The sequence below is a fragment of the Apostichopus japonicus genome, chromosome 23 (genome assembly GCF_037975245.1).
Source record: "Apostichopus japonicus isolate 1M-3 chromosome 23, ASM3797524v1, whole genome shotgun sequence".
Taxonomy (NCBI): Eukaryota; Metazoa; Echinodermata; class Holothuroidea; order Aspidochirotida; family Stichopodidae; genus Apostichopus; species Apostichopus japonicus.
This window is the reverse complement of record NC_092583.1, coordinates 8,706,884-8,730,586: the sequence shown is the minus strand read 5'-3', so window position 1 is coordinate 8,730,586 and position 23,703 is coordinate 8,706,884. Positions and strand designations below refer to the sequence as shown.

General features: G+C 37.3%; 2 protein-coding genes across 7 annotated transcripts; one reads left to right on the top strand and one right to left on the bottom strand.

Moving 5' to 3' along the window:
• Window positions 1–30: 30 nt before the first annotated feature.
• On the top strand, window positions 31–13,477 carry LOC139965083 (angio-associated migratory cell protein-like). Of its 6 annotated transcripts, none has more exons than XM_071967288.1 (11): window positions 31–233; window positions 1,567–1,676; window positions 2,412–2,582; window positions 3,881–4,000; window positions 4,374–4,513; window positions 5,081–5,315; window positions 5,980–6,092; window positions 7,168–7,250; window positions 8,126–8,216; window positions 9,056–9,210; window positions 9,784–13,477. In XM_071967288.1, exons 2-11 carry the CDS (start codon window positions 1,601–1,603, stop codon window positions 9,857–9,859), a joined length of 1,260 nt encoding a protein of 419 aa, XP_071823389.1. In that variant the 5' UTR covers window positions 31–233; window positions 1,567–1,600; the 3' UTR covers window positions 9,860–13,477. The 6 variants fall into 6 exon arrangements, with proteins under 6 accessions (XP_071823389.1, XP_071823388.1, XP_071823386.1 ...); XM_071967287.1 differs by having other exon boundaries at window positions 1,563–1,676; XM_071967285.1 differs by having other exon boundaries at window positions 1,563–1,676; window positions 2,409–2,582.
• Window positions 13,478–15,266: 1,789 nt separating this feature from the next.
• On the bottom strand, window positions 15,267–22,366 carry LOC139965082 (protein CNPPD1-like). Its single transcript, XM_071967284.1, has 9 exons — window positions 22,163–22,366; window positions 20,789–20,888; window positions 20,183–20,264; window positions 19,757–19,877; window positions 19,172–19,244; window positions 18,519–18,574; window positions 18,070–18,131; window positions 17,267–17,384; window positions 15,267–16,341 (listed from the first exon to the last, which is right to left on the bottom strand). The coding sequence occupies exons 1-9, from the start codon at window positions 22,223–22,225 to the stop codon at window positions 15,535–15,537; spliced, it is 1,482 nt and encodes a 493-aa protein (XP_071823385.1). The 5' UTR covers window positions 22,226–22,366; the 3' UTR covers window positions 15,267–15,534.
• Window positions 22,367–23,703: the final 1,337 nt, after the last annotated feature.

The following is a 23,703-nucleotide window of genomic DNA, read 5'->3' as shown; positions in this document are numbered from 1 at the left end:
TTATCACCTAACTGGGCTGTAAAAAGATTTAAAAAGCAATAAAAAAATTGAAATTATGCTATCAAAATATTAAGTCATCGGTTGAGCTAAAATTTGTTGTGAAGATTTTGTCAATTTTATTTTTATTAGTTCATATACTCAAAACCAACTTGAAAAATCCAAAATGGCAGCCTCCATTGCTGAGACTTCGGAAACGTGATTTCATGTTATTGCAGAAAGCAATAATAGAACAGGTAATTCCTCCAATGTACTTATATTCTTACATGTTGCTTGTGAAATTGTGACAAATTGTGATTCGTCTTTAATTTAATGATGGGCACATTACCTTGAAATTGTTATTTGAACTGGATAGGACAAATACTGGACCAACTTGTAAAACCAAAAGACTTAAAGTTTATGTTGATGTGTCGGTTAGGGCTGACTGTATGCATGGTGATGGGTTCTGCGAAACCAAACAAACCGTAGCCTGTATATATGCCTAGAGCTACCCTCGAAAAATGTTGTCTAACCAAAAACTTATACCATTCGGAAATACTTCGGTGTTTGGGTGTTAACTAAACCTTTAACCATTGTATATCAATGTGACATTTTTATTTCCTTCCTTTTTCAAGATTAAATTGTGAAGTATAATTTTATTTGATTGCAAACTTGATCTCTATTCTGGGACAAACTAAAACGAATGACAGCGAATGACAATTGACTTTGTACAGGGTTAATTATCATTTGCGAATGACAGCGAATGACAACGAATGACAACGAAGGTCAGTGTTGAGTGGAGAATGAATGATTCACGGAGTGGAGTAAATGCGGTTATTGATTTTCTGCGCAAAAATGATTTGAGGAAAATCGCATCACATGGTTGCAGGGTTTTGGTGTAATTTACGGATAGAAACCACATTGCGCTTGAGTGCTGTGCTTTTTACCGCTGTAGATTTATATAAAAAAGATAACTGAAGCCGTTTCAAGATTATATAGTATTGTTAGTTTCTAACAATTAATATCGGAAAAAATGACGTTAAATTTACTTTTTAAAATCAGACTTACAATTTCGCTTACTATAAGGTGCGTTTTTATCTTGTCCGTATTTTACAAGATCTAGATACCCACGAAGTCTGAACTGTGATATCCATTTGAAGCAAATGTCTGTGCTGTCATTACTGTCATTCGTTTCAGTCAAAGCAATTTTTTAGTGTGTACAACATATTGTTATTCGTTATGTGTAACGCAATTGTCATTCGTTTTAGTAACACCCTCTATTCTTTACTCATAAAGCTACATCTACACCTTACTTAGCATAGTTAGGCCAAGCTTTGTTAGTTTACCCTCTGATTGTCCGAGGCTTATGTTTAAGGTTTCTTCTTAAGATTTTTTATACATTAAAAACATTTGATAAAGTTCTCACTTTAAGAATTCTGTTCAGTAAAAACCAACTCGGGGATAAAACCTAATGTCAAAGCTCTGTGTTTATTCAATATTTGCTCAGAAATTCTCCAAGCCCCCCAAGTCTACTTTGAAAATGGCTTTAGGTATCATTTACTGTCATTCTTTCCTTTTTTTTTAAGTTAGCTGTCAACCTATATCATCAAAGATAAAATAAATTATGGACCCTGAAGATGATGTTAACTTGAACGAAGATGACTTCGAGGAAGTCACAGATGAAGACCTCCAACCAAATGGTAATTTACAGTAGTATTCATATTAGCCACAATTTTCCAGAGATCATATATGGTTGTATTAGTTTTACAAAAACTTTCACAAAATGGTGAGAGCTCTTCCAAATTGCTGAAATAATTTGTTTTTATCGTAACTAAATGAAAGAAGGTCAATATTTCTCTACCAACTTGGGAAAGGTTGAAGAAATTATGTAATGGATCATTTTGCTATTTAAAATGATTTCCCAATGGATTGCAAAAATCTTTTTAGTTTCCACAGGTTAATGTTGCATCACTACCCCACCCCCCCCCCCCTCACTTCTGTTCATTCACCAGAAGAAAAATAGCAATGAGGTGACACCATATTATCCAGTCGGATATGTGATATATAGCATAATAAGACTTATTCCCCACTCCCCCTCTCTACCCAAATATCTCCTCATTCTCATCCTCACCCTAAAACAACTGAACCTGAAACTATCGTAGAACGTACTTTCTACCACTAAATTAAGTAAAGGTTTGGACAAAGTTATCAGAGTTTCAACTTCCAGTTTTACTGAGATAAGCTACATGTAACTTACAATACTGTACTTACAAAGCATATATATGTATCATAGACTACACACAAAAAAATATAAGGGGAAAAAATGTTGTTTTTGAGATTGCAGATGTTAGTATCATTGTCCAGAGGAAAAAAAAAACTTACTCTTGTCTATAGATGAAAAAAAAATGTTCTCTGTTTCTGATTCTGCTCAGGAGGAGGAGGAGGAGGAGATGACATTGAATATGAGATGGGGGATATGGACTTGGAACAATACGACGACTATGAGGAGGGAGAGGAAGAGTACAATGAGGAGATGCAGCCAGATGAAGAAGCAGGAGCAGCTCCTACTTCCGATGATGCTGATGTTTGTTTCAAGAAACATTCAGGTTGTAGAAAAAATTAATTTCTTACAAAAGATATCAAAAGTACACTAAGTTCATGTTTTTACATATTCCATTGCATTCTCAATAGGGTGACATCCCTATGTTCCGACGTCTCTATGCTCCGACAAAAAAGAAAAAATTCGGAGCAATTTTTGATCCAAAAATTTGTTTGTACCAAGAAAACTAGTTTTGTAACCCCAATATTTTTGTTGTGGGACCAATTGTTTGGAGACCAAAATTTTTTTCACAAAAAGAAAAAAAAAAGTGACCCAAAGTTTGTTATGACCCACACATTGCTTGTGACAGAAAATTGCTTGTGACCCGAAATTTGTGTGTACTCAAAGTTTTTGGGACCAAAATCGTTTTAAGCCAAATCAATTTTCGAATCTAATGTGTTTAGATTTAGACCAAAATATGTTGTAGGCCTACCATTTCTTTGGAGGGGGGCAGTGGCCTGCCCAAATGGGGGGGGCAATAGCCATGCCCAGCTCAACCTCAGGGCTCAGTAGGGGGAGTTTGAAAAAAAATTAAGGAAGCGGTGGGGGGGGGGAAGGGATGCCAGTCAGGGGTATTGGATACTTGGCCCCACCACCCATGAAATTGAGCAGACGCTCCTGGGCGGGAACCTGAAAATTGTTAGGGTCCTAATTTGTTTCTTTTTGGGGAAAAATTTTTTGTCTCAAAAATTTGGTCCGAAAAAAATTGGGTCACAAAATATCGGGGTCTGTAAACTAGTTTTGTTGCTACAAACAATTTTTTGGATAAAAAGAAACTGCCCCGAATTATTTCTTTTTGTCGGAACATAGAGACGTCGGAATATAGAGACGTCGGAACATAGAGATGTAACCCTCAATAGTAGTACTTCTGCTAAATATCACTGGCTGACTGGGAAATGATCAGTCAGTTTTGGAATTGGAAATATTGGAATATTTTTAGTGAGAATTTAATTGCCATCAAGTTACTCCATTTGTAATATACTTTTAACTGGCTGCGTTGTGATAGACTTTATAAATACTAGTATTCATTAGCACAGGTTAAACGTGCATTATTGAAATTGGAGGTCTGAACTTTTTTAACTTGGTTAATGGACTTCAGTTACTAAGTAAAGTTGGTCAACAAAATCAACAATGCAACTTTACATGAACTTCCTAAGATCACCTCATATACATGTTAGGAATTTTTAACAGACATTGTTAAACAGAATCAGACTAACTTTCTCTGAACTTGGCCAATAGTAGAAAGGTTAGTGTTAGTCATATCAATTAACTAATTAATTAATTAATGTAACATTTCACTCCCAGGATCTGTTTTTGCTTGTGCCCTGGAGCCCACCACAGGAAGCCTTGCTATATCAGGAGGTGAAGACGATAAAGCGTATGTATGGAACACGTCTGACGGAGCAGTTATCTTAGAGTGTTCAGGTGAGAGAAAACGGCCTCTCTGTCCATCTATTGTAAGATTACAGTACAGGCACCCAGTAGCTTCGGTTAGAGCATACGATTATGAGTTAGGCTACTCAGCCTATCAATTACATGAATAGGATCACTCCAAATAAACGATAAAACTTCCAGTGGATATGTGATTGTCATCAGAAAGGAATTTTCTCTCAAAGTTCTCACTGGAAAGCCTAGAAAATTTATCATTTAAATGTCTTTTTTATTTTGTTGTCCTTCTGTGAATTGTGATGTGTTAATTGCATTTTTGACTTGAGGTTGTAGCAATGATCATGCATGTCACAACAATTTGGTAAATTTGTGTAGTTTTTTCTTTCCCAATCTGCTATCTATTTATTAGGTCACAAAGATTCTGTCACCTGTGTTGGCTTCAACCGTGAGGGTACACTCGCTGCCAGCGGTGACATGAGTGGGATTATCAAGGTTTGGAAAGTTGAAAGCAAAGAAGAATTGTGGTCGTTTGAAGGATCTGATTTAGAGGTATGTCATCAGGCCTGGGGAGTAGGGGGTGTCCAGGGGGGGGGGGGCTATAGCTCAAGTCCAGGTGTCAATTAGTGGGCCTGAAGAAATGTGGGCTAAAGACTACTTGATTATCATTTTTATAATATACTTCATGTTAAATGAAATTCTTCAAGCAGTGGATCGGTAACATACTTTTATCACTCGAGCCCCTTCTGGCTTACAACACCACTGTATGTCATACATTTTAATGAATATGCAGTAGGTATTAAGTGGCTGTAAAGCTTGTTTCATATGCAGAGACTAAGGTACAGGTTTTATCATGTATATTTGCTTTTGAGCTATAAAAGGCATCTCAGATAATTTTGGATTATCATACATATTAGCATAAACCTAGATGGTCATACCTAAAAGGAAAAAAATGAAAAAAATAAAAAATCTGCTTCATATGATATGATGTGTGTAATTATGTAGATAAAGGTTTGCATATCCCTCATAGCAGTAATTAGTTCTTAAAATTTGTATGTTAAGACCCTGTAGGCAGAGGTTGCATATATTTTATTTGCTAGTCCATTTTCTCACCGGTAGTGGTTGAGGTGGCATCCTGTTGCCAACGTCCTCCTAGGGGGTACCTCAGAAGGGGACGTCTGGATGTGGAAGGTACCATCTGGGGATACCAAGATGATGCAGGGGCACGGCTGCCTCACCAGCTGTGGCAGGGTCTTGCCCGATGGGAAGAGGTGCATTGTGGGATATGAGGATGGTGCTAGCAAAATCTGGGATCTCAAGGATCAAGCTCTGTTGCATCATATCAAAGCAGGAGGTCAGTGGAAACTTTTGTTTTAGTCGCTGTTTTGTGAAATTTTCAATTTTTGTATTTTAAGAGCAAAGAATTATTGATCAAAAGTTGGAATCGATTACATGACCCGATGATTGCAAATCCCTACCAAATGAGCCTTACAGCCCTTAGTTGGTGGGAATGTCTATTTAAACATCAGTTTTGCATAATTGACCATTATAGACCATGTAATATCTCGCATGCCAGGTAACATACCACAGTTTCATCTCTTACTTCAAATTCTTTCTTTTATGAGAAATGTCAGAAATAGAGGGCAGCACAGTAAGTGGCCAGACTGTCCGGCCTAATGCCAGATGTGACAGCTTTCCAGGTCTTGTCAGCAGGGCATACGCTCTTGGCTATTTCAACAGCTTTGGCCATGATTTATGCTATGTTGTGTTATCAATGTAATATCAACATTTAAGATGATTTCTGTAACAATTTTAATTAAAAACTTTGGGTGAAGTTTACTCCACAATTAAAGCGATACAATCTATAATGTTTTTTATTTTAATTTTTTTATAATTTTTTTATTTATTTATTTGTTTTGTTTTATTTGTTTGTTTTAATTTTGTTTCATTTATTTATTTATTTATTTTTTTAATATTTTTTATGATTATTATGATTATTTTTATTATTTTTTATGTAGGACATGGGCATTCAGACAGTATTACATGTATGGACTGTCACAAGGATAATGTGATGGCCTTAACTGGATCAGTGGATGGAACAGCCAAACTACTCAACACAAACACAGGCAAGGTGAGTAAAATTATAATCTAAACACAATCAAATTGTTAAATTATTCAAAAAAATTATTTAAAAAAAATTATTTAAAAAATTATTAAAAATATAAAAATTATTTAAAAAAAAACAATAATTCAAAATTAACCAATATTAACTTGCCTATTACTATAGGATCATAGGAAAGAGGACAGACTTCAGAGTACAGTAGGTCTTAAATAGTTTGAAGGAGGAACTAAAGATGTCTTACATGTGTAAATGTACAATTTAGCACAGAAATAATGAAATTAAATAATTAGGTTTGTTCATTTTGTCACAAATGGATGGTAATTGTCTTGAGCATATTTCTTTCATTTATGAAGATATATGAACAGAAAGCCTATTTTTAAGCTACTGACATTTTTGCACTGGAAGAACCAAGCCATCTTTTCATGTAGATCTCCGGTGGAATATGTTACATCCATTTAAGTTCATCAGTTTCTCCAAGCTCTTCAGGTTAAAGTCCCACAACAACATTTATTAGGTTTACCAAAAAAGTGTCAAGCAATCAAGTAAAACTTGGACCATTTACCAAAAAATAAAAATTCTTGGTCATTTGCAATCTTATTTGAGTAATAGTTGGTAGGTTTGATAAAATTGCCGAACAAATATAGAAGTAAGGACTGCTGTCACTTGTGAATCAAATAAATGCTAGTTAATTTCACAGTTTTTTGGTTAAAATAAAATATTTTAAATCATTTGTGCATTACTTTCCACGAAGTCAAACTCGAGTAAATATTGCAGGAAGTGAAATGCAACTATAACTTGTGTTAGGTTTCTCCCTTTCATAAAAGTTCTAAGGCACAGGAAGACAAAGTGCTGCCCTCAGTCAAATTTTCTGCGTCTCTTGAGAAAGTTGTCGAACCCCTGGTTAGCGATCACCCTAAAACATAGTATCAATGAGAAATGATATGAAATATATGCATATATTTTGTGATTTTGTTTGTAGGACCTATTTTGTGATAGGGTAGTTCAGCTAAATAGATGGACAAATAGCATGTAGAATTGTTTGATATTTGATCAATACCTCCATCACTCAATTTTTTTAACGTAGGTTGTAGCTACATTTCCAGCGGGGGCTATCGATGAGAGCATTGGCGACACTAATTCTGTCGAGAGCCTAGAATTCTCTTCGAGGTAATGACATCAAATTTTGGAATTTTTTCACAGAATCCTCTCACATCAGGAGTTTCCTCAACTTCTTGGTTTGTGTTTTAATAATACCAAGGTTTTGATTGTGGAACCGTCATTTGTCATTTAACATTCATGATAATTTTTCACGTTTTGATTGGTTCATGTTGCACGTTGTTCTATAATGTTGTCAGTTGCATGACACAAAATAAACACTTGAAGATGGAGGTCCATTTCATACACTGTGCTCATTCACCGGGCTTCCTGTACATTTCCAAATTACACAAGACTAACCCCCTCTGACAAAAGCCTTATAGAAGGATTTTCTGTCCTTAAACTTCAAAAATTGATGTACATAGTCCATGTGTGTATATAATCAGGATTTGGTGTAGTGATTAAGTTATAAAGAGTTTAAAGTTTATTGTAAGCAAGATAGCTGGGCACGGTTCCTATGAGTTACATAATAGCACTGCTGTATCAAAGTCAAGTGAAGGGAGATTTAGGGGGGAGGGATTGAAGTAGTTGGATAATAGCACTGCTGTATAAAAGTCAAGTGAGGGGAGTATCATGGGGGGGGGGAGATTGAAGGAGTAAGATAATAGCACTGCTGTATCAAAGTCACATGAGGGGAGATTTTTTTGGGGGGGATTGAAGGAATTAGATAATAGAACTGCTGTATCAAAGTCATGTGAGTGGAGATTTGTTGGGGGAGAGGGATTGAAGGAGTTAGATAATAGCACCGCTGTATCAAAGTCATGTGAGGGGAGATATGTGGGGGTGGGAGGAGAGGGATTGAAGGCAGATAACATATCATACCACATTTCTTTCCCATTTTTATACCATCAATCACTTATATTTATTTCTTGTTTTGTCCTCTACAGTCAGTCACTTGTAGCCATTGGGTCTCTGAACGGCCTACTCAGTATCTGGGACGTACCCACACAGAAACTGAGGCATCAGTGTCGGACCGAGGTAAATGACTTTTTTACCTTTCTCCTTATGATACCAAAAACTTGGATTTCTTCCTTGCAATAACTTGTAGTGGTACTGCAAACAATGTGAAACAATTTTGGTATCGTGTGGATCTGAAATGTGAATGAAAAATTTGTAATGAACAAGAGAAATTATATCTTGTCCAAAGAAGTTAAATTGATTGTGACTGTGAAGAACACCTTTCATCCATAACTTCATACATAAGTGATATTTTTTATTTCCCTCCGAATATGGTAGTACCAAGAAAAGCGGTTGGTCATGCTCAAACTATTGTCTTACACGTCTTTTGCGGCTTAAAAACAAAAACATTAAATCACCAAATTTGAGCCACCAAAATGTCTGAGCAAAATATTAATCATTGGCTCTCCATCAAAGTAGCTTTTGACAAATTTTAGCTATCTAAGCTTGCTCAAATTGGGGGGGGGGGGGGGGTGAGTGAGGAGGTAGGGGGGTGAATACTGCATTTGCTGTACTTTAAATTAAATGCTTAGCTGTAAAAGATCTGTTAATAACGTGGTCGTCAGGTCTGTTAATTTGCGAGCTTAAGAAAAGTGTGTACTAATAATAATGTTAGGTTTATTACCTAGCTGGTCAGGTTCAACAGTCTAAAAATATAAAGCAAGTGAGTATTGGAGAACCGAAAATAATTTCAAATAGATTAATAAGCAGTCCGCCATTACAAGCAAAAACAGAAAAATGGATAATATCTTCATGACAAAGTATTGCAGAGATGTTACAATTTTTTTTATTTTTTTCCTTTTTCATGACAGTAAAATTTGTCAGGTGTTTGGTAATTTCATTCATTCTTCTCTTCCTAGACTGGTGTTGTGAAGGTTAAATGGGATCCTACGTCGCCCGTAGTGATCGCTGCAGGACTAGACGGCCGAATTCAGCTTTGGGATGCCAGGTCAGGTCAAAGGTCGTCAAGTTATGAAGGACACTCGAAAGAGATCTTAGATTTTGATCTCAGCAGGTTAGTGTAATTATATTTTCTCTCGGGGAAAGTTCATCCCGTGGTATCCTACAAGGGTTGTAGAGTTTCTACAAAGTTTTTGCGAATTTTGGGAAAATTTTAGAATTTTCTTACCACAGGAAGAATGTCAAATTGCTAATGCTTCAATATTAAGAGAGTGAATTTGTGTAAAAATTCCTCATCTTGGAATTTCAAACTTTATTAATACTATAAAAGGTTTGTTAATTAGCAGTTATTGATAACCGAAAGATATACCATTGAAATATGTTATGACCTTGGGATCACCTCGTTTATAAAAGGAAATCACTCGACAAGTATGAAAAGCTTCTCCCCTTTAGAGATAACACAACTGACCTAAATCATGACTTGACGCAAGTCAGAAGAATTACTGGTAATGATTCCACTTGACCTTAAGAAATTAAAACGGAATGAATTGTTCAATTATCAATTGAAGAAATATAATCAGATTTACATTTTATACAAAATTATTTGTATGAAGATATGTTTTATTTAAGTTTTTTATTTTGTGCAGTATGTATTTATCTTCACACAATATGCAATTTTCTTTTGTAGTGACGGAAACACAATTTTAACATCATCGGGTGACGACACATGCCGGATCTTCAAGATCTCCCAACCGGAGAGGTGAACCTATAAACCAGATGTGCTCAATAAATATGGAGGCAGCTCAGTTTGAACCCACTCCCCCACCCCCTCCCCCACCCCCTGGGGGACCAGGCATGTGCCAGCTTTTAACTTTTAATGTGGGAGCAGAAAGTTTTAAATGTCAGGGGTGCCTCAAAAAAACCGGGGGGGAGGGAGGGGAGATACACCATCTCCAATGTAAGTTATACCAATGGGCTATATTTACAACACCTAGATTTTTCTGTAGTCCCACCAATGAGATCTTGTTCACAATCACACTAAAAAAGCTATTCCCTTGGTATACTTCTTATACTGATATTGCAAGAAGATTGGTTAGTGTCGGACACATATTAAGAGAAATCATGTTATGTTTAGTGTGTTACATCAAATATTGACCTTATCAAGATTTGAAAAGAAAGGGTAAGGGGGATGGGAGACGTACAGCAAAGAGAGATTTAGAATAGGATGTTACCAGTCTTATTTGAATTCTCTAAAAAATTAAGAATTTATAATGATTTATTTTTACCAGTTTTTTTGAAAGCATCTTATCACTGTAAGGCATAAATTTAATGGTATGTTTGAAAGAAAGTGTATTTCCATGAACAAAACGATTCATTGCATTTCCATTTATCCTCCATAAACAAAGCGTTTTGTTTGGATATTTGCAAGCAGAGATTTGGATAATTTCGTATTGAGTGTTTTATAATTTGCCAAGTTTCTCTCCAGCAATACTTTTGTTTGTTTCTGCGTACTATTGTTGAGTTTAATATACATGGGTCGGAAGGGGGGGGCTGTAATTATGTAAAAGTATATTTCACTTTCAGTAAAAAGAAATACATCAGTTTTACAAATGACTCCCCTTGGTTTCTATGAATCATTTCATTTGTAATTTTAAACTAGGGTTTAATTTTAGTGAGCGAAATGGTGGGGTGTACAATTGGTGGGGAAGGTGTAAAAACTTTTTGAAGATGACTTCAACTGTCAGTGGGAAACTGTTGTTAAACCCATTTTTTAGCTCATACCAGCATGCTGGTGTGAGCTATTGTTACAGTGCGGCGTCTATCACTCTATCCGTCAACAATTGGTAAAACTGCTCCCACTCGCACAGTGTTTAATGGAATTTCATGAAACTTGGACACAAGGACCATTGGCTATAGGGCCATCAGAGATGGTCCGTAATTTGGGGTCAAAGGTCACCTGTTGGCCGTAATGGGCCATTTTGTGGAAATACGCAAAATGCTTCTTCTCCTACAGATTCCACGGTACAGTGTTGAGGGTTTGTCACGATAGTACTATGGAAGTTTTACCTTCAGGGTGTTCATGAATTTGAGATCAAAGATCAACTAGGGGTCTTTTGTGGCCCGGGCCGCGGCCCTATATTTTCAAATTGCTTCCGTTTGACAGTGTATGGCCAGTTATAATGAAACTTGGTCACAACGTTCCTCGGGATGAGGGTTACGAGGGGTGTTCGGAAAATTGAGGTCAAATGTCATTTAGGGGGTCATCGAGGGTCATTCTTTGTAATATTTTGAAATATCTAAATCTCCTCAAGATTTTGATGGATCACATTCAAAGTTGAACTGATGATTGTTGGAATGTGTATGAATAAGGTGATGCCTAATAATTTTTGGTCAAACGTTAGTTAATTTCAATTAATCCCCATTGTTTAAAAAAATCTGAGCCTTCACCTTTTTGCCAAAGCTCCTTTAATTTGTCTCCCAGTGTCTGCAGTGTTTGTTTACATTTGTGGTTAAGCTCTGCAGAGGCTGTTAGTGGAATTAAAGCAGGATTGGGAGTTGTTATTAACTGTTGAACTGTAAGCATGAGAGCCCTATAGCCAATCAGCACTTGCCGATTCTTAGAAGTCTTTGAGCATGAGGTATGTTGGCAGCCAGCCAAAATTTTGGGAAGGTGTGGGTTGGGTTATGTCTGCTCAGGTAGAGGGGAGAAAGTTTAATAGGGTAGGTCAGTGGTATTGTTTGAGAGAGTGGGTAAAATAGGATTTAAAGCTGGGGAAAATAGGAATTATAGCCAGTGGTGTGGCCAGGATTCTGCTAACGGAGGGGGGTTATCGCCATTTTGAGCTAGGGGTATAAATTTGTCTTTGAACCTAAAATGTTTGGCCTCATGGATCCAAAATTGGTGGAACCTGAAAAATGGCCTGAAATTTGGTGGGCCATAAAGTTTTGTGGGCCCTACATTTTTTAGCCCAAGAAGGTATGAGCTTCTGCACCATTGGTGCTCTAGTTTCATTTTATTCTTGTTGGAGTAAAGCTAAAGGATGGTAGGGGAACATCTTGTCAGTCGAGTGTAACAAAAAATTGTCCCTCAGGAAATTATTTATACATAGAAAAACAAAGATAAATGAATGGGGATTTATAATTGTCTTTTATTAATCCCTTCATTTTTAAAGGCCTTTTGAAAGTTGAAGCTAGAAGTAACAGAAACAAACAAATACGGTAATACAGAAAAGATACAAAACATTGCATATCGGGTGTTCCAAGCCTTTCCAGTCATGCTTCCCACGTTCTTACAGGAAAAAAAATTTCATGCTCGAGGTTCTCGACACAACTTTGCAATTTCACAATACAGAAAAATCTTCTGTCAATCCACCTAACCACAAAGACGAACATCCATCTTGAAAGTCCTTTTTTACCTTCTGCACGCAAAAAAAACTTTCCAATAATCTGTGTCATCACTACTTGTATCTCTCTGCACACAACACTTTTACATAGTTTGTAGTTAAACCAAGTCTCCACTTACCCATGTACAAACAGAGAGAATTTCTTACTGGTTATCAAAGGCTCTTCCATTTTGAAAATATCTGTATTAAGCATGAAAGATAGTACTATTGTTTTGTCAGTGGAATTTTGGTGGTTATGGAGAGGGAAAATACTTCTTGTGTCGATTTGTTCTTACCAAATAGGAGGCGAGAACTCAACATTAAGTCGATATTTCTCTTAAAGTTCCCGTAAACTTGTGTCTGTTGGTATGGAAAGCTGAAATTTTCATTACATTCCAAGTGAGGAAAAATACTTCTTCATAGTACAATGTAACTATATAAACAATGTTTGTAACCTGAGCTTGTTTTTCTTTAAGTTGAATAAGTTATAATGTATTGATCCATATACTACTCAGGAATTATGTATGTTTTACTGTTATCCACAACATTTCTCTTGTGGTTGTTTATTCTTAAATTTGACTATACTCAAGAAGGATCACTCCCAGTAAAAATAGGAAAGTGACGAAAACATTGGCTTTTCAAGAAGACCCATAATTTTTCAGTATGAATTTGTCAGAAGAATGGAGTCTTACACTAACAAACTTGATATAAATCCTTATATTCTGGAATTGGTCTGTTCCAAATACAATGAAACAAACTTAGAAAGACATGCAACCATTCAAAGCAGTTTTTTTGTTGATTTCCATAATGACTGTTTGTTAGCCAGGCTAGTATATTATTACCGTTTTCATTTAGAAATTAATGACGAAAATTGACCAAAATTTTGAATCTTCTTTGTCTGCTCTTTCTATGAAGTACAAACTAAAATAAAATAAAACTGTTAGCAAACTGCTTATCCACTAGAGAGCCTGTGTAGGAGAATGTGTAAAAGTAGGTTGGCATGACGTTTCGATCCTAGCAGGATCTTCTTCAAAGGCTAAATGACAAAGGCTAATTGATTGTCATTTAGCCTTTGAAGAAGATCCTGCTAGGATCGAAACGTCAGGCCAACTTACTTTTACACAAGTACAAACTAAAGAGTCTGGAAAATAAACTGTTTCAAATCACTTCTTTTTTTCTTTTTCTTTGGTAAGTGAAAAAAAAAAACAGTTTTTTTCCAGAAGCACCCGTTCGAATGCAAACTTGTAAGGAACTGACAAATCAACACAAAAACTACTTTGAAGTTTAATTGCGAGTTTCTTTGAAGACTTTTCAATCCTAGAAGAATCTTCTTACAAAATTGGAGCTAGTCCTGTAACAGAAAAGTTGTTTGAGAAAGTAACAATATCATTGCAAGCGTGTCTCAAGAGTACTAAAGAAAGATAATGAAAAAATATTAATGACTACAAATTAGATGCATTGTGATGCTCGGAAATGCCAAATGGTGAAGGAAAAGGTCTTGAGGTATTAGGCACATACAAACTGATTGCTAATAAAACCACACATCAAGGCTGCTAATATAAAGCATTCAAGGAAAAAAAGCATATATTGTATTACATCGTTAAAGAAAAAGACTCTTGTTTCTACGTACTGTGGAGTTCCCCTCCAAATATAAACACAAATCATCTAACAACATTAAAAAGAACACTTCACATCTCCAGCAGGCATTCATGCTCAAACAATTCAAACTGAGAAATTGTCTTTTCTATTTCTTGTGGTAACTTTCAGGATAACAACTAGAAGAAAGGGTATCTCATGATTTTGCCAAAATTGCGGTATAGGCTCCAGTTTGCGTAGGTTACAGTGTGTTAGGATAATAATTATTGTCCCCAAGGCAGAAAAGAAATCACGGGTATTCCGCGAATTCGCAGAAAAAGCTCATGCTTGCTATTAGCTCTACTTTTCATATTTTTGGTATTTCTAGATTTCTGAGACTACTCAGCCAGATGAGAATACTTCCATTGCTAGTACCACTTAATACAAGACTTTTCTTCTCACGCTTCAAGGCAATCATACTGACAGAATGAACAGTTCCAAACCATTTATCTCATAGAAAAAACTGGATATATTGTTCATACTGCTTACGCTGCCTGTATCAAAGTAGAGTTTTGTTAAATAAATTTCCCCAATTTAATAGGTGGGAGTACTGGTAGACTAATACTGAATAAAATTCACAGCAAACTTTTGACTTCAAATGTCATTATTAGTAACAGCCCTCAAGTTTATCCTGCGAACAGTTTTCAAAAGTTAGTCTCCTGGATTTCCTGACACTGTTTAAGTTATTCTCAGATATGCAAGAGTGGTAATAATACACAATGACATATCTCACAGATTGCACAAGCTTTAAAGGTTGGCATTATTACAATGCCATTTAAAGTTGAATGTAAGTGACCATTATTTTACTTCCTAGCATATTTAATTCCTAGCATATTATCCTTATCGACCTTTAACGACGGAAACGAATACCTCTTACATTGTATGATAGAGATGCTTTTTACATTAGAACCTTTGGATTAAAAAGTTTTTTTTACTTTCTGAACTGTGACCGGGGAAGACGTCCATTATTGATTAGTATCAATTTTTGTCTTAGGTCCAGGCTTCCTTCATTTCATAACAGAGGGTTGATTCCAGAGGCCATGGGCACAAAACCCGTGAAGACAATCAGCTGATGCTCCCCCCTTACTTTTACCTCACTGTAAGGCTACATTGATATAAGAACTGAGTAAAAATTCCACATAAGCAAATAAAGTAAGAAAGTGTTCTTTAATTGTGTAAACATATCATCCAAACATACTTTCATGGTGTTAATGGAATCTATTCCAATGCAGTGTGAGCAACTACTTTCCCACTTACAGAAACTACGGTGCATTCTCACAGTAATTTATGCACTTGTGTGTCATAAATACTTAACAAATACTGTCATAAATTACTTCAAATGGAAATAACAGAGTGCTCCAGAACTCAAGTACGGCCCATTCTGAAAATCTAAGTCTACTAGCTGAACCAAATCTTAAACTTTAGTAAGAACTTGTTCCAAACCTCATCTCTAGATCTACAAACCTGTGCTGTTTTAAACTAGGTGACGACCACGCACAAAATGCCTCTCTACCCTTTATGCCCATCCAAAGTTCGTACCACCACTTAGAGATACCTGACCAAAGGTCGGTTGCTCCGTAGTCTGTTAAGTTAGTTTGCGTTTCGTTCGACCCGGTCAACCGATGTCCGTCCACATTCCGATACTGACACGGACACCGACAGGCCACTGGGATTGAGGATTGCTTGATCAACAATCTTTGGCGGTCCATAGAGTTGAGGCCGTCATCGTTCATACCGACAGCGGCATTGCGATAACATGTACAAATGCAAGAAGAGTTCTCCTCTGATGAAAACGAACGGTCATTGCACTCGGCTTGAAATCCATTAGAAACAGGAAGGTCACTGACGGCGGTCAGCAGGGCGTGATAGAAGACCAAAAGAGCGTGCTGTGCTCCCTGATACTTCTCTCGTAACGTGATGGTCAGGTCGGTTACACTGGGGTTCTCTTCGATACAGTCGCTCTCCTCGATCTTGGTCTCCGTAACATCAAAGGACTCGTTCATTTCCTTGCTGGGACAGTGGCATACAGTGCTCGAGGACGGTAAGGTGTTGATGATTTCTACGTTACGATGCATGAGGGTCGATTTCCTGACGTGAGAGTTCAATGTCACAGGCAGGAAGCTACATCCCCCAGATGGTGACTGGAGGTGGGGGTGATGGATTAACATGGAGGCCCATATAATGGAGGTAGCACACACGGTATAAACCGCAAGACAGAGGCCAAGCACCTGGAGAAGAGAAAGACAGAGTAAATACTTTTAGAGCGAAACTCTTTAATAACTTTACTAATTGAAGAAACCATATACACATTCCACCACAAGCCAAATACTGACACAGGAAATTCTGCATCAATTTTTGCCATACTAAAGTGTGTACCAATTGTGTACTTTGTTAGCTTGGCTCATCAACTTTCAAAGTTTGCAAACAAGAAAAGACTTGTTACGTCGATTCCTTTTAAATTTGTTATCCTAACACCCAATAATGACATACTTTGTTTGCATGATTTGCCTTTAACTTACAGAAAATTCTGACATGAAAATGTCTGGGTCATGGGTAATGGTTTTTTTCTTAATGGGAAAGGGAAAAGAAATTTATGGCTAGAAGAGGTTTCGAACCAGTGACCCCTGGGTAACAAACCCAACGCCCTACCACTACCTATCCAGCCCTTTGTCGGTTGCGATCCCTTAATAGGCATTTCTTTGCTGGAGGGGATGGGGGGGAGGGGTAGTCAGAAGGTACAGGACCTTTGCATACCATTCCTTTAATATGAACTTAATCATTACTTGCTAATGGATCTGGAGCTGGATGGAAAAAGTGTTGAAATGATCACACTGTGATCTGCTGTGACTCTTACGAGTAACTCTACTGACAAGCAGAGATACAGTAGATTCTCTGTGACAACTTGTCTAACCTGAAATGCAACCATTAATTTACGTGTTGAAGTAATGTCCATATGGATAAAACCTTAGGAGGCTGTTTTAGTGTGATTTGTCAATTTCCGACCTTAGTATGAGCAAATGCTCCCTGTGTTTAGTGAAAATGGTCACCAAGTGCAAAGCAGCCAATCTTGTGACTTTCAAGGCAGGATTGATCAGGGGCAAACTATACACAACACTTAAATGAGGGGGGGGGGGGAATGAGGGTTTGTGTTACCTTCAAAGCCTGATGGAAGAGAATTCCCCATGATTCATTCCAACTGGGATGCGCCATGAGGACCTCCATGTCAGAGTAGGAGAACCAACCTCGACCAAGTCCTTGACTCAGGGCAATTCTGAAAAGGAGAGGAGATCAATTCAGACGGGCTATTATACATGAAACGAGACGTTGGTTTCTGAATAAATGATTTGAATAAATCTGAATAAATCTGAATAAATGAAAACTTGTACAATCAAGAAAACCCTGTTGATTTTCTCTTTATTTTTCAAACTTCATGGGATGTAAGAGTGTTACCCCAAGTTTTTTTTTCAATCATGAAAATGCAAGGGAAACCTTCAATTTTGCCGTGCATACTACTTATGGTGGCATAAATGAATCTGGCCATTTTGGCAAGCTGTCAAATTTCATCACCTATGATGTAAATTATGTTTGCTTTCATCTCGGTGGTAACTGAACATAACATGACAATCACTGATAGACAGTTAATCACCATGGAAGAGACAGAGTAGTAGATACTACATTGGTTCTCATGACACGTATGAGATGCTGTGTTACTGAATTAGTACAACACAGAGAACCATAACAGCAAATTCCACATTTTGACAGTTTGTGACAGTAACTGCAATAGCAACTGGAATATTTAACTACACTGTACAAAGGTCACAACGAGTCAGCACCACACAAAAATTTGCAAAATTTTTTTATTATTATTTTTTTATATTTTTTTTTATGTCTTGTCATTGTAACACAGTAACACTAATCCTCCTTAACTCCAAACAGGACCACCGTAAGATACATACCTTGTTTCAATCTGTCTGATGAAGTGGAAGAACTCTTCGCCGTGTACAAATAGGTTCCAGTCCTGAGGACGAATAAAATATAGGTGATTAGTCACTAGTTACTAGATTTAAATCTATATTCAATAGTCTGCAGGTGTTACGGTCTGATGTGGTGCAATTCTATTCTCCTTCACAAGAATATCTGCCGCTAGCAACATCTATTGACAAACAGCTGTTTGTGTTTGCAGCCAATTATTTCTAAGTATTTTTATTTTTATTTTAACCTATCAAATACTTGGCAAGGTAGGGCAGTGACTCACCAAACTCCACAGTGCCTGATTTATTTGACTCTTAGTTCAACATTCTGTTACCAACTGTCTTAATTTCGAAGAGAGTGGACAACTTGCAAACGTCGTTCACTGTAGAGTTAAACGTGTCCACTATACGGTTTAACCATCAAAGTTACTCACCATCCCTGACAAGAATTCACGTTCCAGTTCGTACACATGGTCGAGGTCAACATTGGCTGAAAAGGAACGGAGAGTGATGAGAACAAACAGAGGTTACATAAGTACAAAGTTGTCAATATGGCATAACACAAATAGAGCTGGTAGTACTGTCTGTTATACTCCATGAAAATTGCCAAAAAGGCAACAGGAGAACCTCTTCTCCAAATGTCATCAAACAGAATTTAGCGTTACTGTGACTTGGACGTCACAAAACTTGAAGTGCTTGTGGTATGAAACTTAGGGGAAAACGATGAAATTTTAAAACACTTTAGGCCTTCAAAGAGCTGCGTAGGAAATTCTGTTTACTGGTGAGTAAACTGGCTTGTTTATAACTGACAGAAACTTTGGTGAGAAAAATAAATATGGAATAAAATAAATTGAAGGTGACATAAATGGCCCAACGTGTCAGCTAACCAATGATGGGTGGGGCTTAGCCAGTGAGAGCTGTAGAGACCACCGTTGAACTAGGTATGAAACACTGACAGGCATTCTGGCTAATTCACCTTTGCAGGAAAAATAAATAATGCCTCCTGCCAGGCTGACCACCAAACTTGACCAATGTAACAGCATTTTAATTTTGAAACCCGCTCAGGAGGAGGTATATAATGGGTTACCTGCTTTAGCCCACTCATCGCTGAACATTTCTTCGTCCTCTCCTTCGTCGTACAGGAACTTGCTGGCCACCATCTGTGGAAAAGGGAAAATTATAAAGTATGCACCAATGAAAAACTGTAGAAATTTAACTTGATGGATGATAATAATCCTATCGTTGATAACCACAAACTAACTGAATGGTTCAATAAACACAGTATACTACTAATGGTCATGTTAAAACTATGTGGCTTACTACTGTAACTTACAGGCAGTTAATTTAGAGACTTGAGATTCTTGTTGTTTTTTCTTCAGTTTTTAGAACTGAAGGGGGGTGGGAAGAGGTTTGTTAAGGATCGTGCAAGTGCTGGTCACTTCAGCATAACAGCACTCTCAACTAAAAAGCATGAGCAGAGGAGAAATATGATATCATGCAGTCTCAAACATGCCCCTCTAAACCCCATCTCCCTCCCTCCTGCTGCCCATCTCTCAAATTCCAGCTCAAAACTCCCTCGCTTCCAATACTCCTTCCACTAATTGGAACTTGCTATATTATGATGGGACATATGGGGCTGGTTCTCATTTGTTATGTTGTTATGGTGACTCACCATGGAGACAAGGAGCATGTCGGCCGAGGTCATGTTTTCTACGTAGGCTTCGTTGGTCGTCTTCATACGTCTAGCGTAAATCATCGCCAGGAGAAGGGTGCACGGAGCAGCGCCGCTCCTCCTGTTAGAGACACAAGAAAAGGATTTTGATCAAACATTCTAACTTAAATCATTATAAACTTAAATTTACCCTGATCAAATTACAATGAACAGTGTGTCTTATACCAAAAGACAATTTAGTAAATTTTAGCATTTTTTGCAGAGCTCCTTTTCTTGAATTTTTATGAAATTGCGGTTGCAATAAAAGAATGGAAGGACTGCTTAATGTTAAGAGTTCTATGCAAACTGCTGCACAACACACAACTAGATATGATCTCATGAGATAAGAACATTCATAGACACATTAAGAGCATTAATGTTACTTACTTGCTCAGATTAGCAACATGACGTGGGGATATCTTCCTCAAGGGTGAACCGGAGACTTCATGGAAAACTTCCACAGCAGCATCTGAAGGAGGATTAAAACAAAGAAATCCCTGCCTTAATACGACAAATTAAGTTAAACAATGCAGCCAGCCTCCTCTTAATAATATACATGGGTAATTCAATTATTTTGTAACATTGATTATTTGCTCTGTTACACATGTATATATTCACAGACATTGACTAAGAACAAGGTATACTTAAACTTCTGTCCAATGGGAAATGAACTTAACAGTTTACACCACTGATTCAAATGTAAGGAATACACAATGCTTGTTAGAAACTGATTTATGTTTTACGATACCACTTTTAACCATTTCTTGGCTTCAAATGCCGATACGCTGACACAAGATCCTGTTAGCATTTTTCCAAAACTTCAGAACATCACAATCCTCTAAGTAAATATCAGCAGTTTGTTAATGTTAAAAGGCCTCTTTGAACCTGTCTTTGATCTTGACATTTGGAAATCTGAATAGGGAACATAATAAATTTAGCTCTCTAGATTGTCTACATGTCTGCAATATAGAATACTATAAGTAATATATTCACCGGCAACAGGGAGTGAAATTCCATTTTCATTAGAACGACCTTCCGCCAGATACAAGGTTTTCGTCAATCGCTTACTGAGTGTTGAATGTGATGGGGAGTACTACAAAATAAAAAGAAACGAATAAAAAATGCATAAAATTAAAGCACCAACAGTTGAAACTGACACATGCAGACTTTATTTCAAATGGCATTAACATTTAATTCCATTGCAACATGTCATGTATATGAATTGTTTCCGAGAGAAAAATAATTCTAGATCACCATGAAAATTATATTTTGACATATTTTAGTTTTACAAGTTTGTCTTTCCATATTTATACAATATTCTGTTACAAGTTTGGGCCACTGACATCAAAATCACAAATCACATTTATGCAATTTATATAACTTTGGTTCACCGTATCAATTAACTGTCATTAGCTTCTACTGTCTGGGAAATGTTTTTCATCATTGTTTCTATGTAAAAGTAAACCAGGCAATAAAACAAACACATATTTATTTTACTGTCCATGTATATCTATTAGTATTACACAAATAATAATGTATATTCCAGTATACTCATCAAGCTTTGAAAAAGAACATGTTATAAAATATTAGTAGGGCATAATAATGATACTGAGGTCACACATGCATAGGCCTATCGGCTCTAGACTAGTCTACAGTAACTATGCTAAGAATATGCCTAACCCTAATGTTAGGCAACAATAGCAGAATAAGTAGGCCCTATAAGAAAACAAAGTAAATTTACAACAACAAAATATGCTGACGCTCAATGCCACATTATGGTTGGCTAGAAAGTTAACATTGTTTCTGATCTTGTCTGCAGGCTAAAATTGACACACGTGAAAAATACAACTTAAAAGATCTGACAATGGTCAACTGGTAAAACTGACCTGAATAACACAACTAGTATTTGAATTTGAAATTTTATACAAAATAGCCGTAGCCCGTAGACTAGGCACAGTGTGTCACTTTCTTGGTTTACATGTGACACTGAAAATTTTGTGAATTGTTTAACTTTAAGACGAATCTAGTGCCATTGCACCATTGGTACATATCGCCATACCTTTCCGCCATAGGCCTAGGCTTTGATCCTTTCCGCCATGGCGGAAAGGCTTGAAACCTATGGAGAAAAGGAACATTTTTAGGAATGTTATAGAGCCTAATTAATAAGCCTAGGCGAAGAAGTTATAGGCCCTACTGACAATACTGTTACTATAGTGTAGGCTTTAATGTGAAGAATATGTTGTTGGCCTATAATCAAGTAATACTAGTTAACCTTGACGATCGAAAGACTTCGTTAGGCTACATCACGCGTAGCCTAGGCCTTGGCCTAAGTATACGTGAGTATATAAAAACCATTGATATACATACTTCGAAGTCTTCGACTTCTTCTAGATTCCATCCTAAATATCGAATTTCTTCAAAAGGATCCATAGGTTTACTTTCTCAATCTATTTCCTCTTTTGCTTTAATGTGGAACAGGTATTTCCTAGTCCTACACAATAACAACATAAGGAAAAGAAACTATGGCATGAGCACAATGCAAAGTGTGTGGTGAACAATACAAAGGCTAGCTGGCAACAGCATACCGCGCATAGTGACTAAAAATTGCAAGATGTTGCGAAATAGACATCCACAACGCTCTAATATTGTGACTGTACAGAGAAAAATATGGCAAATAAAAACATACACCACAAACATAAATACTACTAAACAAATTAAAAAGGTGAGCAAAATTTTAGACATTTATTTTTAAGCAAAATAATCATGTAATAGTTCATTTATAGCTGATTTTTTGTAGTAAGCGCTAATTTTATTTCATGACAGTTTACAATAAGTAAGACCGTGTTTTTCCCCGCCCTGCCATTTCGCTTGACTCACCATGCATCGAAGAATTACTGATTTACTCAACAAATGGATCAACGAACTTCAGTAGCCTTTCCTTGAGCCATGGAGTTAAAAACAGACTGTCTTTACCTCCATGCTTGACCGAACATTCACGGGGTCAGGAACTGACGGGTCGCCGAGGGAGGGGTGGCGGGTGGGGTGGGGTGAGGTGAGTGAGTACTGGGAGTGTTTCTGATATGTTCCAATATCGCTGCTTCATCATTGCATTCCCCCATTTTCTGTGTAACCTGGCCATGGTGCAGGGGATCGTGGCCTCCCGTGCAGTATATAGCCCACCCAGTGGTGGAGTGAGGGGTATTGGTCAGGGGGGCGAGAATGGTCTGTAGGGGCGCTTTCGACACTATCTAAGCGGAGCGCCACCACAGGTTGGCGCGGAGCAGACAGATTTTTTTGAGTAAAGATACTCCCTAGCTGATCGCCGGAAATGACCCTTTCCTGGCCTTGCTAATTTGCAGATAAACGAAGAATAAATAGGTGTCATCGCCAACAAAATGTTATGATTGTCAATAGGTAGATGAGAGCGCACTAAAAAAGTCAATAATCGCGAATAAGTAAAAAGTGGTAAAAAGCTGAAAAGGGCGCCAGCAGTTCATTTGAGTCCGTCAGGGGGGGGGGGGGAATCCGCCCACCTGACTGTATGCATATATGGACGCTTCGCCACTGAGCCCACCCCCAATCTGTTCCACCATCATCCTCATGTGTAAAAAAATAACAAGTAACTGGACACGATTTGTGTCCCTCCTTAACTTGTTTGTACCTTTCCATAAATTGTTGGTGCCCTTCCAACTCATTATTCCCTGCTCCGGGCATTTGAAAGAGGTTTCACCCTTATTGTCTCCATCCCTCCCGTCCTTCATAGCCAATTTACATTAGAAAATTGCGCTAGTACTATTTAGAAACAATTGTGGCAAAGAGCATGAGTCACAAATTGTAGATTAGTAACTAACCTATGAACAATAACGCATGAGTATAGGCTCGTGAATCACATTCGGCCAAATAATACA